At 41.0% G+C, this 17,947-nt stretch overlaps 1 protein-coding gene across 2 annotated transcripts; it reads right to left on the bottom strand.

Annotated features, from left to right (window-relative positions):
• Positions 1 to 672: 672 nt before the first annotated feature.
• Positions 673 to 5,385, bottom strand: LOC122622831 (sodium/potassium-transporting ATPase subunit alpha). 2 transcript variants are annotated; one of them, XM_043801383.1, is made up of 7 exons: positions 5,222 to 5,385; positions 4,905 to 5,171; positions 2,898 to 3,843; positions 1,760 to 2,837; positions 1,205 to 1,379; positions 907 to 1,139; positions 673 to 848 (listed from the first exon to the last, which is right to left on the bottom strand). In XM_043801383.1, the coding sequence occupies exons 1-7, from the start codon at positions 5,366 to 5,368 to the stop codon at positions 728 to 730; spliced, it is 2,967 nt and encodes a 988-aa protein (XP_043657318.1). In that variant the 5' UTR covers positions 5,369 to 5,385; the 3' UTR covers positions 673 to 727. The 2 variants fall into 2 exon arrangements, with proteins under 2 accessions (XP_043657318.1, XP_043657317.1); XM_043801382.1 differs by having other exon boundaries at positions 1,760 to 3,843.
• Between the last annotated feature and the right edge of the window lie 12,562 nt (positions 5,386 to 17,947).

Genomic DNA, 17,947 nt, shown 5'->3' with positions numbered 1-17,947 from the left:
TTAGGATACCGCGTTGCATGCCGCGTGAGACCGAGAGCGTACTTAGAAGATTATAGTAATGTCGTTTCGTGCCAGAATCGGAAAACTAATTGTGAATGGTCAACGAACCATCAATACAAGTGTGTTGAACTAGTGTGTTCCGACCATGCAATAACGTTCATCATACAAACAGACGCCAGCGAATAGGCGCGATTCTTACGCAGGATACTGAAGACGGCAAAAAAGTTAAACAACATAGGAAGAATGGAGCGCTAGATCTGAGCGCTAGATGAGCGCTAGATCTGCAGCAGAACGACACTAAGATTGCATACAGGAAGGGACAGATGAACGTGGTAAACTACGCACTTTCGAGACAGTCATTACGAGATACGTCGGAGAATGGTAGACGCAAAATCGATAACGAAATTAAGCAGTAACGCATCCCATTTATTATACGTGTTACTCGTAGAGTAAAAGGCTATACTAGATTCGTTGATAAGTATGTATCAGGTGACTTTCGATAATTTTTGTTTCAATATTAAGAAAATGTCTTCTACTTACAACCGATCACGGTATCGAAAAGAGCCGATTTTACTTTTGAGATATATATTATGTTATATATTTCAAGATTTATTAATATACAATTTTCTTAACATAATACATACATATATACCTAAATACAAAAAACTCTACCTTAATCACGGCGACGGAAATTTATTGGTTTAACTGGAGTGATACATAACTTTAATTAATAATAAGTTTCTTGTTCCACCCAGCCCCCTGGATTTCTTCTTATTAAAAATCGGCGACTCTCATCAAAAAAAAAAATTAATAACCCAAAAGGGAACGCATATATCCACCAAATAAATCTATAAAAAATCAAGAACATTCGTTTTACGCCTTTTTTTCATATTAATGTGTACTTACTTAATTGAATACATTCTTAATGCCTTTTCAAATACTGGAACATAACAGAGTAGACAGGCAATAATGATTTCAAGAACCAACGCGAAGTTAAGTACATGATTGCCCATACCCTGTTGCAGTATGGAGTTTCGACGAGTTTTGCATATTAAAAGGTCAAATACCTGTGTCACAACAATCGACACAAAAAAACCGGTACTTGCTCTATACTCAAGAACTTTACGTTCTCTGTAGGTCTAAAAAAATTTTTATATATATTAAACAGAATAATAATATAAAAAATAGAAGAAAATACAGTTACCCATTCTTGTCCGTAGTCATCTTCAAGGTCTTCCACATTTTTGGAGTCCCAGTCCTCTCGAATTCCTTTAAGTCTGGACGGGGGAAATCCATGCTCCGCCATTATGGCAAAAAAAGTAAAGTAAGCTGCAACCGTTTGTATAACTCCAATTTGCAAGTAAGCCATTAAAATTAACCTAATGATTTAGGGATACCAAACATGTTATTTCTGAATTTCTTCAAGAGGTATGTATCATTGAGTTCTTTCGATGTAAACAAACTACATATTTTTAAAACCCCTTTGGTGAACCACTATATATTGATCCATGATATGGTGAGATGCACAAAACATTAAAAAGTTTACTTGTTGAGTTATTGGGCGCGGGTGCATTTCTAACTCCCGGTGTCATAAACTGCGTTGCTTTAGTAGGATGCTCGGATAAAATAAAGTTTTTTAAACTCTTAAGAACAATGAGAATCTTTATATCTGATTAAAACGAAAATTGGGTATATTTACAAATCTCTAGCCCATACACAATGATATAATCTCTTTACTCTGGGGAGTATAAAAACTTACTTTTTATTTACCAAACGGTCTTCAAACGGATCTCTTGGCATACGCGCCATTATATCGGATTCCGCTTTTTCATAAGCTAGCGATATTGCCGGAAGCAAATCAGTGCCGATATCGATGCATAGAATTGCTATAGTGCCTAGAGCTAAAGGTATATCAAATATCACAAAAAATAAAAACGGCACTATCTCCGGAAGATTTGAGGTCAAGGTGTATGCGATGGACTTTTTAAGATTATCGAAAATAATACGCCCCTCTTCAATACCAACCACAATTGATGCAAAATTGTCATCCAGTAGAATCATATCTGCCGCCTGCTTAGAAACATCAGATCCAGAAATACCCATGGCAACGCCAATATCAGCTCTTTTTAATGCCGGGGAGTCATTAACACCATCGCCAGTTACAGCAACAATTTCACCACGTCTTTGACAAGCTTCAACGATTATAAGCTTCTGCTGTGGAGATGTTCGGGCAAAAACGATTTCGTTATGATAGTATATAACAGCGTCTAATTCTTCCGCTTTCATCTCACGGAGCTCACCACCGTGGACCACAATAGCAGTAGCTTGTCGGGGATCGATGTCGACTACTGCAACGCCACGTTGTTTCGCAATGTCCTCTGTAGTAGGCGTTGTAATAATGCCTACACTACGGGCTATGGCTTTAGCTGTAATAGGGTGATCTCCGGTTACCATAATTACACGTACACCTGCTGAACGGCACTTTGCAACTGCGTCTGGGACTGCCGCTCGTGGCGGGTCTATTAACGATATTAATCCAAGAAAACGAAGATTTTCTAATGGAAAATTTGGAGGTTCTGCTTTAAACTCGTAAGTAATTGGATATTTAGACGAGGGAAGTAGGAGGTCAGCAAATCCTAATACTCTTTCACCCATACCGCCCATTTCCAAATAAGCTTCCTCAAATTCCAATTTTAATGCAGGCGAAAGTTCTACAGTCTGTCCATGAATTATTATCGTATTACAGCGATCCAATATTCTCTCTGGAGCTCCTTTCATTTCAACTATAAAGTATCCATCGTTTGAATTAAATTCGTGAACAGAAACTTGATACTTTTCTGTTGAATTAAATGGAATTTCGGTCAATTTCAAATGCTTTTGGCGAAAAGAACCAATACCTCCAAAAATCGTTTCAGCGAATTTCAAAAGAGCAGCCTCTGATGCATTCCCATTAACATCTTTTTTAAATACAGGTATATCATCTTGACCTCCTTTAAATTCAGCTGAATTGCAAAGTGCGGCACACATAAAGAGAGCATTAAAAGATTTATCCTCAATTTTAAAATGGGATCCTCGGAAAGATTCAGTAGTGTCAGATTCAACAATTATTTGATCATACCATAAGTGAGCAACAGTCATTCGATTTTGAGTTAGGGTTCCTGTTTTATCCGAACAGATTGTTGATGTCGAACCTAAAGTCTCAACAGCTTCCAAGTTCTTAACCAAACAATTTTTGGAAGCCATACGTTTTGCAGTAAGTGTTAAACATACAGTTACAGTTACCAGTAAGCCCTCAGGGACGTTTGCAACTATAATTCCGATAAGAAACACAACTGCATCAATAAATTCATAACCTAAAGTTAAACTTATTGCAAAAAAAGATAGTCCTAGTATCGTTGCAAATATTGTAATAAATTGAATAAAAAGTTGTATTTCTCGGGAAATAGGTGATTGTACGTCGTCCAGTCCTGCCGCTAAGTTGGCTATTCGTCCCATCACTGTGCTGTCACCAGTAGCAATGACAACACCTCGGCAAGTACCTTCAAGGACGTTTGTAGAAAAAAAAGCCAAGTTTTTTGTTTCCAATGGGTTTTCATGTGTGAATTCTGTAGATCTCACTTGAGGCTCGGATTCTCCAGTCAAGGAAGAGTTATCCACTTTAAGTCCATGAGCTTCTAATATTCGAATGTCAGCTGGAACCCTATCACCAGATTTAACTTCCACAATATCTCCTTTTACTATTTCTTCTGAACTAATAGTGTTTATTTCCCCTTCTCGTATAACTGTAGCGTATTGCGGAACAAGGTTCTTAAATGAGTCCATTATGGAAGACGATTTATGAACCTAATATGTAAATCATTATTAAAACTATTATCTCAAAATTGTTAAAAATTTTTTGTATATTAAAAAATAAAATCGGTAAGAGATATTCGATACCTCTTACGCAAACAAAAAATATTAGCCAATAATAGATGTTTTAAAGCAAAATTAGCTGGTGTTTTAAAATTTAGTAGAACTAAATGTCCTATTTTACATAATCATGACCTAAGAAGCGTTTGGATACGCTCAAATGATTTGCTTAAAAAGGGATTCGTTGAAAAGTATGTAACAGGGAGAAGGAAGCGTTTCCGACCATATAAAGTTTATATATTCTTGATAAAAATCAATAACCAAGTCGATCTGGGTATGTTCCGTCAGTACGACCGTACAAACATTGAGATCTTATGAACTAGAAAGTTAGAAAGTTGAGATAAGGCATGCAGACTCCTGAGACATAGACGCAGCGCAAACCACAAGACCACAAATGTTGTCCTTTATTATTAGTAGATTTATATCGATTTCCCAAACAATTTTTTACCACGTCCAAAAACCGCCCATTTCTGTCACGGCCAAACTATTTAAATATTTTTTAATTTTATTTCATTTAACTCAATTTTTCCCTTTTTCTATCGCACACCTTTTTTTTTTTTCGCACACCTCTAAAATTTAATAACCTACAAAACAAACTCCCAATTCAAATGAAGTATTCAACTTTTTTTTATATTACATTTTCCTATCATAAATAAAATATTTTCCAGTGCTGATATATAATATAGTTGCCCAACGACGCTTGTGTATATTTTCAATAAATTACAAACGTTCAATGCAGAAAGCTTTAAAACTGACACACTAATTTTAGTACGAACGGACAGAACTGCATAATATCTGATTGCGATAATGAATATACTTTATATGGTCGCAATTGCGTTCCCAACTGAAATCAATCAGGTATTATTACAACCGCACTTCCGATGAAAAAAAAAATCCGTTCTCCTCTTTAAGTCCATAGTACATATGCGTATCATAACAATTGGACCTTTTTTTTAGATTTTATGTATATTTATTTAGCATGTTTACTTATTTACCTGAAAATATGTAAATAATCCAGTAAGTATCACCAAAACGGACAATGCAATACCAAGATAAAGATTGTCATCTGGTGGTTCGTGCTGCGTTTGTAATTGTATAAGATATCCAATGTAACAAAGAAAAGCTCCTGCCCAAAGTAGTACAGCGAATCCACCAAACATGGTTTTCAAAAAAACTATCCATTTTGGAGTTGGAGGCTGTGGCGTAAGTATGTTAGGACCATTTATTTCCAATCTTAATTTGGCCTCCAAATGAGATAAACCCTGTTAAAAAATATTATGCTATGCAACCGACTTATTATAGATTCTCGTACCATGTTGGGATCTGTTTTTAAGCGCTCTAATAGTTCGTCTACAGATATTTTATGATTATCAGTTTCCACATCTTTTTTAAAGGACTGAATGTCCTTTTTCTTTTGTTTTTTATTAATTTTGTTAATTTTTTTTTTTTTTGTTGGCATTGTTTACGTTGTGAAGCTTATTTTCAACTTCTGAATGAAATATCTATGATATATTGATATAATATATATAATATATATATATATAATAATATATAAATTATGATAAGGGTTGGCCGGCGGTTAACGCGCGCGACTTTTACTAATCAGGTGTCAGGCGGAGCCGTGACAATGAAAGATTAGGAGTTACTTTTTATGCTTTATTACACCGAGCCAAGCGGAGCTGTAGCGTCGGAGACAAAATCAGAACTGAATATAAAATACAAGAATTCAAACTTAGGAGCTAGCATGAAAACGAAACACATTGTTGCGATCTCATATTTGTAGCGGCCACGCAAATCTGCAGTGTCTGCCGGCTACGTATCGACATCCGGCATAATGCTTACGTTGCAGTATGCCGATGTTGTCGTATTTCATGCGCCCGTGGGTGCAACGTTTGCGCCCTCGGCCGACCTTAACTCAGCAATCGCCACGTTCAGTTGTCTTGCGGACCTCTTGGCCTTCCAGGCGCGCCAGCCCACAATGGCAACACATAACAGGAGGAAACATGATGCTGCTACGGTCAGTGCCACTCGCTGGGGTCGTTCGGCGTTGAATTCTTCTCTGAACCTCCGGATTGTCTCTAAGTTACCTTCATTTAGGCGATGAAGGTACGGGAGACTGAGCACGCTTTGGTGAGAGGTGATGTTCAGCAGAGGGAATTTCGCTACCCCCGGTACTCTGTTCTGGATCCCGTTCTGGTTGACGTACAGGGTTCCGTTAATGACGGCACGTCGGGCGAAGGTAACAAGATGCGTACCATGCACCCAGATTTCAGAGCCGTTGTCCACTTGTACCTTGGCGGCCCTGTCGTTGATGATGACGATCCCCTCATCTACATAGATGATGTGGTCCAGGCTGCTGGGTTGTATTTCGCAGTGCGCCTCGCCGCCTGCATGGAGTTCTTTCGCACAAGAGCTGCCTGATGATAGCTGGCAGAAGGTGGCGCTGGTTGATGCGGTGCAAGCTTTGACGGTGTGGATCTCGTTGTCGCATTCTGCGATAACGCCATCATCTAAACGTAGCATGGCTCCTTCGTGACTGACGGGGAAAATAGTAATTTTCTTACAGGCGAACTTAATTACCGGAAATTTAATGATAAAGTATAATGCGTTATTGGACTGCAGAACCTTTACGGACGATACGGACATGAGGTCCCCTATGGGGGTGTTGGTGGGCTCCTCTAGCGAAACTGAACTCAAATCTGCGTGATCAAGAATATTTGGGCTAACAATGTTCATTTTTGCAAGTGTCACGGCCAACATTAAATTTTGAAGCTCCATCATGAGCATTCTATTTCTCGAGAGCAACGTTTCATACAAATGACCGGAGTCAATTTGCGACGCTTTTGCTGCTTTGAGGATTAAGTTGACGGTGGCAGTTAATTTATTAATTTGACTCTGGATTTTTGTATTGATTTCTATCTGCCTATTGTTCGCGTCTATCAATCGCGCCTCTACGACCCTACTGTTTTGCAAATCGCTGGCATCAGGTGTACCGGCTACAACCTTTAGTATGGAGCCCAGGAAGTCCAAGCTTCTGGCCACTCGATGGTGCGCGCCCAGCGCATCCAGCAAGTTCCGGAGGTGTGCTGAATCTACATTCAGCAAATTTCTCATGTGTGACTGCGGGAAGTGGCTAAGCAGACCGACCGTCTCCTCTACTACACGTGCGTACTCCGAAAGATTCGCGGAGTGCCTCACGTAGGCGAAATTCTCTCACACCAAGATCTGGCCATCGACTATGGGAATGTGAGCCGATGCCAATGATAGAGACACGAGAAGGATAAGATTGGTCCTGTGGCTGAAAGTTTAAATGGTTGATTTTTTTATTTTGTAGACAAGGGGAACCCAACACCAATAATAATAAAAATGCTTAAGAATATAATGTGCGCGGATGGCGCTACGCTTAGATCTATTAAAATTTACTCCAAGTGGCTAGAAAAAATTTAAAATTAAGCGAAACACTGACCTCGCTGCTGAGCGCGTCATTTTAAATTGTCCTTGTGGACCACCCTCCCCTCAATAAGGACCGTGGTCCCCATCTTTCTTCGCACAACGGCGTGAGCTTGTTGCCGAGTCTTCGGTTGGATTTTACCAACACTTTCTCGCCAACATCGAATGTCCTATTTTGCCGCGAGGAGTTTTCTCTGGCCCTCAGCGCGGTCTGAGCCTTCTGGATCCTATTGCGGATCTCTAGCTGCGGCTCATCGGGGTGTGTTAGGACGATGTCAGCCGGTCTCCTGTCGATGACCGAGTGAATCGACTTATTATACTGGGTAGTGGCCAACATTATTATTTCGACCGTATCACTCAAGCCCTTGTCTATCTTTATGCATCTGGCTAGCTCCAGCAACGTGCTATGGAAACGCTCCACCTGCCCGTTGGAGGTGCTGTGCAGTGGTGGTGCGTTTGTAACGCTTACCCCAAAGTTGTTACACAGCATGGACACGATCGTGTGTGACTTCAACGACGGTTCGTTGTCGCAATAAATGGTCTTTGCCCTTGGGAAAAAGTTCATGAGCTGAAGCAGCGCCGGCTTCAGGTCTTCAATAGTTCTCGAGGCGATTGGTTGTACGACGGCAAATTTAGAAAACTTGTCGACGCAAGTGAGGAAAAACTTTTTGTCGGTAGAGAAAATGTCGATGTGCAACATTTCCCCTGTGTGTGACGGTATTGGCGTTTCACCGAGTTCTTGTTTTCTCGGGTGCCTGTCATACTTTGCCCTTGCACAAGTCCTGCAATTCTGCACGATCTCGTTGACCAGCTTGGCCATTTTGGGGAAATAGTATTCCGACAATACCTGCTTTACATTTTCTTGCGCTGCTCTGTGCGCCCTATTATGTTCAGCAGTTAAGATTTCCCTTCTTTCTTCGATTCTGAGTACGTCCACGACACGGTTCCTGCAATGCCAGAACTTTGTGGCTGGGAACCTCCGGACTATCTCATCTTGTATCATTGCGAGCGTGTGCAAATCGCAATGGAAGGCGTTTACGGCCCTTATGTCTGCCAGTTCGTCTAGTAAAGACCCCCTGCAGACGAAGTTAACCGTGTGGCGCCTTTTATTCCCGAATAAAATAAAGGTATTTTTAGACGGGAAGCGTGCTTCTTCCAGTATTATCTGGTTCTGGAAGCAGTTCAATGGCTTGTCTGTTGACTCGATTGTGTAGGTGAGAGACACCTCACTGTGAATCGTTGCTGCGCAAGATTCGGGCTCTTCTTGTTCCAGCACATTAAGCTGTTGTCTGGACAAGGCGTCCGCTACCAGGTTCTCTTTACCGGGTTTGTAAAATAGACGAGCATTGAACTCGTCTATGCGGGCCTTCCACCTCTTAATTTTTGCGTTCGGGTTTGATTCCGACACAGAAAATGTTAACGGCATATGGTCAGTGAAGATATTTATATCTTTCACTCCATACAAGTAATGCCGCAGTTTAGCCAGGGCCCAAACGATGGCCAATAACTCACGCTCGTTAGTCGCGTAGTTGGCCTCACTGTCTTTAAGAGTTCTTGAAATCATTGTTATAGGGCGGCCCTCTTGAGACAACACCGCACCTATACCATGGGCTGAAGCATCTGTCGTTAGATCAAATGGCTTCTTATAGTCCGGGTAGCTGAGCATGACATCTTCTGATGCCAATATATTGCGCAGCTTTTGGAACGCCTCTCGCTGGGACTCAGAGAAATGCACCTGAATGTTCCTCGATCTATGCCTACTAACTGTTCCATTTTCGCCCTTTAATATGTTTGAAATGGGCCTTGCTATAGCAGCGAAGTCTCTGATGAAGCACCTATAGTAGCTCGCGAGGCCCAGAAACGATCTGACCTCGAATACCGTCTTAGGCTCTGGAAATTCTTTTATGGCCTTTACCTTTTCTGGGTCCGCTGTTGCACCGTTACTGGTGACAATGAACCCGAGAAAGCTCACGCTTTTCTTAAAAAAACGCGATTTCTCGATCGATACTCTCATGTTAGCTTCTTCTAAGCTCTTTAACACCCACTCTACATGTTTGATGTGAGCCTCCTCGTCTTGCGAGAAGATGATCACATCGTCAACATAAACATAGCAAAATTTGCCTATTTGCTCCCGTAGGATGTCATCGATCGTTCTTTGGAAGATGCCGGCGGCGTTCCTGAGGCCGAATGGCAATCTCTTAAACTCATACTTTCCTCCGTTTACCGAGAAAGAAGTTTTTTCACGATCGCGCTCCGCTAGTACGACTTGATGGTATCCTGATTTAAGATCCAGTGTCGAAAAATAGCGTGCTTTGCCCAAATTGCCTAATATCATTGATATATTTGGCATGGGGTATTTATCGGGAATGGTGTGCTCGTTAAGCTTGCGAAAGTCTATCACCAAGCGCTTCTTGCGGTTTCCCGCATCATCGGTGCCCTTTTTATCAACTACCCATATGGGGTTGTTGTAGGGGGATGCCGATTTCTGAATTATATCGTTTCTTAGAAGATCTTGGATCTCCTTATTAACGAAATCAGCTACGCCCATGGGATATGGGTACAGCTTGGCATAGATGGGCTCTTCGCTCACCGTTCTGATGGTGGCAACCACCGAAGTATTATATGGCAGAGCCTCGTTTGGGTCTGCAAAGGCCTTTTTTCTGGCCTTTAATAATTTCCAAAAAGTCTCCCGCACTGAAGCGGGTGCATCTGAGCAATCCACATCGGTGAAATTGACATCAGTGCATTTGTGGAAGGAGATTTTCTCAACTTCCTTATCCCATTTGAGCTGACCGGAGGCCAAACAGAGTGACGCCCCAGCCTGAGCTAACAAATCGAGACCGATTATCCCATCGAAGGTTGACAAGTCTGGTAAAATGAAAAATGTTACTTTCACGTTGAACAACGCAACAAAGCATTTTTGTGTGACGGTGGTTGAGCCATGGATGGAATGCAAGGTGAATTGCGAGTTAACCGGACGGACGCCACGCAACCCCTTGTGTGGTCTGATGTAATTCTTGGACGTGCCGGTATCAATAAGGAAGCTCATATCCTGCCCTGCTACTCTTCGTCTAATGACGGGTAGCAGGGATTTTCCCCTAAAAAATTGAGGGCGTCAGAATCACTTTCGGCATCGTGCTCGATCTGCGCCATAGCGCCGTTGGCGGCTTCGGCGTACGAGGTCTGCCCCTGCCCAGCATCTTGGGTTACATGATTCACCCTTTGTTGCTTGCCCTTTCCGTTAGAGCGATCGGACATGGCCGACCGCCTGCTGACGCCAGCGGAGGCCTGGTTCTGGAGCACTGGCGCGAGTTTGCTGCTCGGCATTTCGCTGGCCGTATTGGCCTTGCTGCTTGTTCTGCCTACTAAAATGTGGGTTCTTTGACCCGCTTGCCTGTGTTTCTTGTTGGGGTGGCTTGACCCGCTGTTGGGTACTTGCCTTGTGTTCTTTTTCCTCAATGCTTCTCGCGAAGTTGGCAGCGAACGCATATCTTTCATGGTTCGATTCCACCTCTTGCGCGAGCGCCAGAGCTGACGGCAAGTCCCTTGGCTTTGCTGAGAACAGCACATCTGTGAGACTACGCTTGAGTCCCGAAACAAACACACGTAGTGCATCTTCGCGGAACTTTTCGCAGAGGCCCTTTGCTAGGACCGGCTCGTATGACATGTTGACTTTATTAGTCAACAATGTAAGCTTTTTGCCGACCTCATCATAGTATTGCAGCAGAGACATGTTGCCTTGTCTCAGCGTGGCCAGCTCTTGCTCAATTACGTGAACTGGACGTTTGTCGCTGTACGTCGAAGTTAAGAACTGTGCCGAAAGAGGCTAGAACAACGTCCGCGGCCCCCCTGATTTTGTTTCTTATAATTATGACCGCCTGATAATGGCGTGAACTGCCGTCGTACGGCCTAAAAATACGATAGGCTGCGAGAGCCGCCTGTCTCCATGAAACATACGATTCATGTGCGCCTGCAAACTCGGGCAAGCATTTGACGGCATCTAATGGCTCGTCGCAGCGGATATCATTTCTTATCTCTATGGGTGTATAAGCTTGCACCTCTGGTGGCGTAATATGCGCTGCGGCCAGCTGCTGGGACATTGCGTTGACTTTGTCAAGCAAGACCTTATTTGCAGCGGCTTGCTCAGCTAAGGCAGCGGTGACGGCTGCCTGCATTACGAATTTCAACTGGTCTGGGTCCATGACGCTGTCTGTAGGACGAGGTGAGGGTGGGGGTGAGGGTGTGCGTCTTGGCACTGAACAGCGAATGCGATGGTCGTCGCAATCAGAGTCAGAATCACTACACTTTCGGCGAGTGTTTCTATAGAAAAGGAAGGGTGAAGTCATATGCTTCTAATGTAAACAACGAAAACTCGAACACAACGCTTGAGGACGGAGGCAACAAAGTTGCGAAATCCCACGGATCGTATTACGGTGAACGACCAAACAAAACAAACAAGATGAAGGCAGACGGAAAAAAAAATTTGTGCGCGCATGCATTTGATGCGCCGCTTTTAGTAATTATTCAACAAATGTTTATATATTTTTGCTGCCAATAGTTTTCCGTCAACTTAATCCTTTACTAGTTTCACGTATGTTAAAACTATTTATTATTTAATTTCATTTAAGAAAAGACACTTGCAAAAATGTGTTTATATGCTTATTTTTTGTTTCGCAGGTTTAAGTGCAGTTTTAAAAAAAAGGTGCCCACTTACATTTTTTTTGGTGTTGTGTTGTGTTCTAAACTGAAGTTGGTTTCTGTTTTTGTACACTGCTTGTCTCTGCCTCCGGCGCTGCCGTCTCCGCTGTCCAGATAGCTTGCGCGCTAATCTGGCGATAAGTCGCTGCCCGAAGAGCACCCGCGGCTTCGGTGTGACGTGAAATTAAGTTTGCGCTATAGCGCACCTCAGCCAACTGCACTCAAGAGGCGAGGTTAATGGCGTTGTAGCTGTGCTGCCTGTGTTGACGTAGGTCAGCAGCAGCCACTTGTTAAATAGTTCTGTTGTAAACAACAGTGGTCACAAGCACTTGTTTTGTTGCTACAGCCCTGTTAATGTGGCTGAGTCTGATTAACTTGTAGTTAGGTTTTAGATTTTTAGAATTTATTTTAGTTTGTTTTGCACTTTTTTTGTGTTCGTGGGTAATGACTAACGCACTGTCAAATATCACTGGTTGGGCGCCAATTATGATAAGGGTTGGCCGGCGGTTAACGCGCGCGACTTTTACTAATCAGGTGTCAGGCGGAGCCGTGACAATGAAAGATTAGGAGTTACTTTTTATGCTTTATTACACCGAGCCAAGCGGAGCTGTAGCGTCGGAGACAAAATCAGAACTGAATATAAAATACAAGAATTCAAACTTAGGAGCTAGCATGAAAACGAAACACATTGTTTCGATCTCATATTCGTAGCGGCCACGCAAATCTGCAGTGTCTGCCGGCTACGTATCGACATCCGGCATAATGCTTACGTTGCAGTATGCCGATGTTGTCGTATTTCATGCGCCCGTGGGAGCGACGTTTGCTTTAGTTAACTTATATATAATAATATATATAATATATATAATATATATAATATATATAATATATATAATATATATAATATATATAATATATATAATATATATAATATATATAATATATATAATATATATAATATATATAATATATATAATATATATAATTATATATAATTTAACTATATATATAATATATATTCTTGATGTTCATTCCGCTTGAGTAAAAACACGTCCGACTTTGTTGAGTATATACACAAGAGAGAGATCTTTATTCGATACTTTTAGTGACTGCAGTAAGTACTATCGATACAGATTTTGTGTTAGAGATTACAGTGCTATCTGATAGTTTCAATACCCTTCCTCAATGTAAGCTTACATATTTCAATACAAACTTAACTTCTTAGTAAACTCACAATGCTTTTGTTTTTGAAGGTTCTTTGTTAATATATCTGCAATCATCTGTTTAGTTGAAAGATACTTTAAAATAATATGCCCTTCCTTAACAATATCTCTTACAAAGTGATACCTGATATCAATATGTTTCGACCTTGAATGATGTACAGGGTTCTTTGCCAACTGCTGAGCGCTTAAATTGTCAGTATTCATTATTGTCGATGTTCCAGATTCTCCGCAGCCAATTTCCAATATAAGTCGTCTTAAAGAAATCGCTTCCTTGCATGCGGATGATAATGCCATGTATTCCGCTTCTGTACTGCTTAGAGCTACGCTGCGTTGTTTTTCAGATTTCCACGAAATCGGTCCTCCAGCCAGATAGAAAAGATATCATGTGTATGATTTTCTATCAGTTTTGTCACCTCCCCAGTCAGCATCCACGTAACCAGTTAGAGGCTCATTGCTAATTTTGTAATGCAGTTTTAGATCTTTTGTTGATGCCAAATATCTGAGTACATGTTTTACTCCTGTCCAATGCTCACTGTGGGGATCCTTGTTGCGCTGCGCCAATTTAGATACTGAATGTAAAATGTCTGGCCTTGATGATAGCGCCAACCACATGAGTTCACCAATGACCGCTTGATAAGCCGTTCGTTGACTATTTTGTATCCCTCTTTATCACACGTGATTTGGAATCCGGCATCCAGTGGAGTTGCAGCTGCTCTACACTCCTTAATACCGTGCCGCTGAAGTAGATTTTCAATATACTGGCTCTGACTTAACGTTATGTCGCCCAGCTCGCCTTCTCGCTGAACTTCCAGTCCAAGAAACATTTTCAACTGTCCATGATCTACACATTTGAAAGATTGAGCGATTTTTCCTTTTATGCTCATAAGATCATTTTTATCTTGACAAGCTATGATGAGATCGTCCACATATACAAGAATAAGTGCAAGATGGCGTCCACCTTTATTCATGTAAAGACATGGCTCGTTTGTACATGGATTAAAACCAATACTACGCAAAACTCCATCCAATTTACAGTTCCACTCTCTGCCAGATTGTTTAAGGCCATAAATTGCCTTCTTCAGCAAAAGCACGCCGTCCGCATGATCTTTGGCTCGGAATCCGAGTGGCTGTTGCATGTATACAGTGTCTGTTAAATCACTATTCAAATATGCCGTACATACATCCATTTGGTGCAAATGTAATTTTAACTGTGCAGCCAGGGCAAGTATGAAACGTATACTTTCCATCCGACAAACAGGTGAAAAAGTCTCTGCATAATTAATTCCATACCGCTGTGAACAGCCCTTGGCTACTAGACGTGCCTTGTACCGCTGCACTTGCCCGTTCGCATCCCTCTTCACAGTGAAAATCCATTTGCAGCCTATAGCTCGTTCTGTTTTTGGAAGATCTACTATCTGCCAAGTCTGGTTGTTCATAAGAGCCTCGTACTCTCGATTCATCGCTTCCAACCATAATTCCGAATCAAGGCACCTGATTGCTTCTTCGTAGCTTACCGGAATAAATACGTCACTGCTAGTTGCCACCCCTAAGACATTGTACTGCTTTCGCGGGCGTCCAGGTTTGCCTGTTCGAATCAGCTTAGGTCTGCCAGGACCCACTCGTTTTCCATCCTGCGAGTTGTCCTCACCCTCTGCACCGTCATCATCGCTGTCACCGTCTTCTGCGCTTATAAACTCGTCAATGCTGTGATCATTTTTTATGCCGACCTTGTCTTGGTCGTATGAGCTTTCGTCTTCCGAACTGGTGTATTCGGGCAAACCGGGGTTGACTTTGCCATCTGATCTTAAGTCGTTGCTGCAGTTGTCCCTCTCATCCTCCAGTTGACCGTCTGAAACACCACCGCCTTGTGGTAGTTCAAACGATACGAATCCAGCATCCTTTGCTATGTTATCAGCTCGCTCGTCGAAAAGTACGTCCCTCTTTTCGATAACTTGTCCTGTGCTCGGGTCGAAAAGCCTATATCCTTTGGCTGTTCGAGAATAACCAACCATTCGGTATTCCTTTCCTTTAAAATGAGATATTGATGGTTTTTTACCATTCCACGCTTCCATTGGTGTAATATCTCTCAGGGCGTTCGTAGGCGCTCTGTTCCGCAGATAGACAGCTGTGTATATAGCTTCTCCCCATAAAGACTCCACCAGGCCAGATTGCGTCAGCAAGCATCGGGCCATCTCCACTAACGTACGGTTAGCCCTTTCCGCTACTCCGTTTTGTTGGGCTGTACGGGATTGTTAATTGCCGCTTAATCCCATTCGCTTTTAAGAAATTGTCAAAGGTTGCGTTAACAAATTCCTTTCCGTTATCGCTGCGTATGCACTTCAGAAGCTTTCCAGTTTGCCTCTCCACAAGTTTTTTAAATTCCACGAATTTTGAGAATACTTCGTCTTTGCCTTTCAAAAAGTAAACAAATATGCGACGAGACTTGTCATCGATAAACGTGAGAAAATATCGATTGCCACCCAATGATCTTGTACTAAAGGGGCCACATACATCTGTATGAACAAGTTCCAATATTTCACTGGCTCGGCTTTCCGTTTTATGTGGAAACGGCTGAACATGTATTTTGCTCACCATACATGTTTTGCAGGATGTATTTTGTGGTATATTCCAACCTTCAATTCCACGAACCATGTTCTTCTTCACGATGTGACCATATCGCATGTGCCATAAAATACCATCGGCGTTTACAGCCGCATTACACTGATTGGGCTTTTCATCGAATATATATAGATTTCCAGTTTTCTTTACTTGAAATACACTCACCGTTCTGAATAATCTTTGCGTGCCTTTCGTTAAAGTGCACTAAATTGCCCTTAGAAACGGTTTGACTTACAGACATGAAGTTTCCCTTCATTGTAGGAACAAATAGTACGTCGTTTAGTACAAGAGTGTAGCGATCCGTCTTTAGCTTGACCATTCCTTTTCCCTCTGCCATCAGAAATCCGTCTCCTGCTAAGCCAATCGTCTCTGTGTGCTTCTCCAGGGTTGTAAACAAATTTTCGTCACAGCACATGTGGCTTGTAGCTCCGCTATCTAGGCACCATTTTGTACGACTAAAGCTATCTGCGTCTAGAGCTCCCAATAAACTGCACTGTTTTTGAACAGTTGGAGTCTGCTTCTTCTTTTCGGTTCCATTTAACCGACATTCAGCCTTGATATGTCCACGCTTGCCACAATTATAGCAAATAACATTCTTCAAATTCTTTTTGGAAACTGGCTTTGACGTGTTTGCTACAAAAGCCTGTGCGTGCATGTCGCTCGGTCCAAATTGAGATCGTCTCTCTCCCTCTTCTTTGATCTTGATTCGCAGTACCTCGAACTCCGGCAGTGTATCGCGCGTCTCGATGGCGACCACAAAATTTTCATACTCCTTGGGAAGGCTCGATAGCAGGATTATAGCTCGAAGCTCCTCACTTATGTCAATTCCCACCGACGATAGTTGATCCAAAACTTCACTGAAAGCATTCAGGTGACTGCAAACATTTTGGCCATCCTCCATCTTTAAGCTTAGCAAAGTTTTGTAGAGCGATACTTTTCTGACTGGTCCACTCGGTTGATGCACCTCTCTCAGTTTGGTCCAAGCTTCAAACGATGTCGTACACGTTTTTATATAGCTTAGTTGCGACGTTTTAACGCTGAGAGTGATCATGGCTAGAGCCTTACTGTCACGGCTTGGCCAATTCGAATTTTCATCCTCATCCTGTTTCAACGTGCCTGATGCCACGTCCCATAGCTCCGCGTGTACAAGTACGCTGCGCATCTGTATACGCCAAGAATCATAATTCTTTTCCTCCAATTTGTCGATTTGGTATAGCGCACTCACAATGAAGCTTTTCGTTTTAGCGATCCGGTTCCAATTTCATCTGCTTGCACTCGTAATGCAGACACCGTCAACTTCTCAACTTTTACTCAAGAACCGCGTGGCCTATACATGCATATGTATGTATGTGTGTCCTGGGCCCATAACCTCTTGATGTTTATTCCGCTTGAGTAAAAACACGTCCGACTTTGTTGAGTATATACACAAGAGAGAGATCTTTATTCGATACTTTTAGTGAATACAGTAAGTACTATCGATACAGATTTTGTGTTAGAGATTACAGTGCTATCTGATATTTTCAATATATATATCATTATATTATATTATATTCTATTATATTCTATTATATTCTATTATATTCTATTATTCTATTATTCTATTATTCTATTATTCTATTATTCTATTATTCTATTATTCTATTATTCTATTATTCTATTATTCTATTATTCTATTATTCTATTATTCTATTATTCTATTATTCTATTATTCTATTATTCTATTATTCTATTATTCTATTATTCTATTATATATATATATATATATATATATATTATATTATATTATATTATATTATATTATATTATATTATATTATATTATATTATATTATATTATATTATATTATATTATATTATATTATATTATATATTATATTATATTATATTATATTATATTATATTATATTATATTATATTACATTACATTACATTACATTACATTATATTATATTATATTATATTACATTACATTACATTACATTACATTATATTATATTATATTATATTATATTATATTATATTACATTACATTACATTACATTACATTATATT

Source organism: Drosophila teissieri, chromosome 4 (genome assembly GCF_016746235.2).
Source record: "Drosophila teissieri strain GT53w chromosome 4, Prin_Dtei_1.1, whole genome shotgun sequence".
In the NCBI taxonomy this organism is placed as follows: Eukaryota; Metazoa; Arthropoda; class Insecta; order Diptera; family Drosophilidae; genus Drosophila; species Drosophila teissieri.
This window is presented reverse-complemented; position numbering and strand designations above follow the sequence as displayed.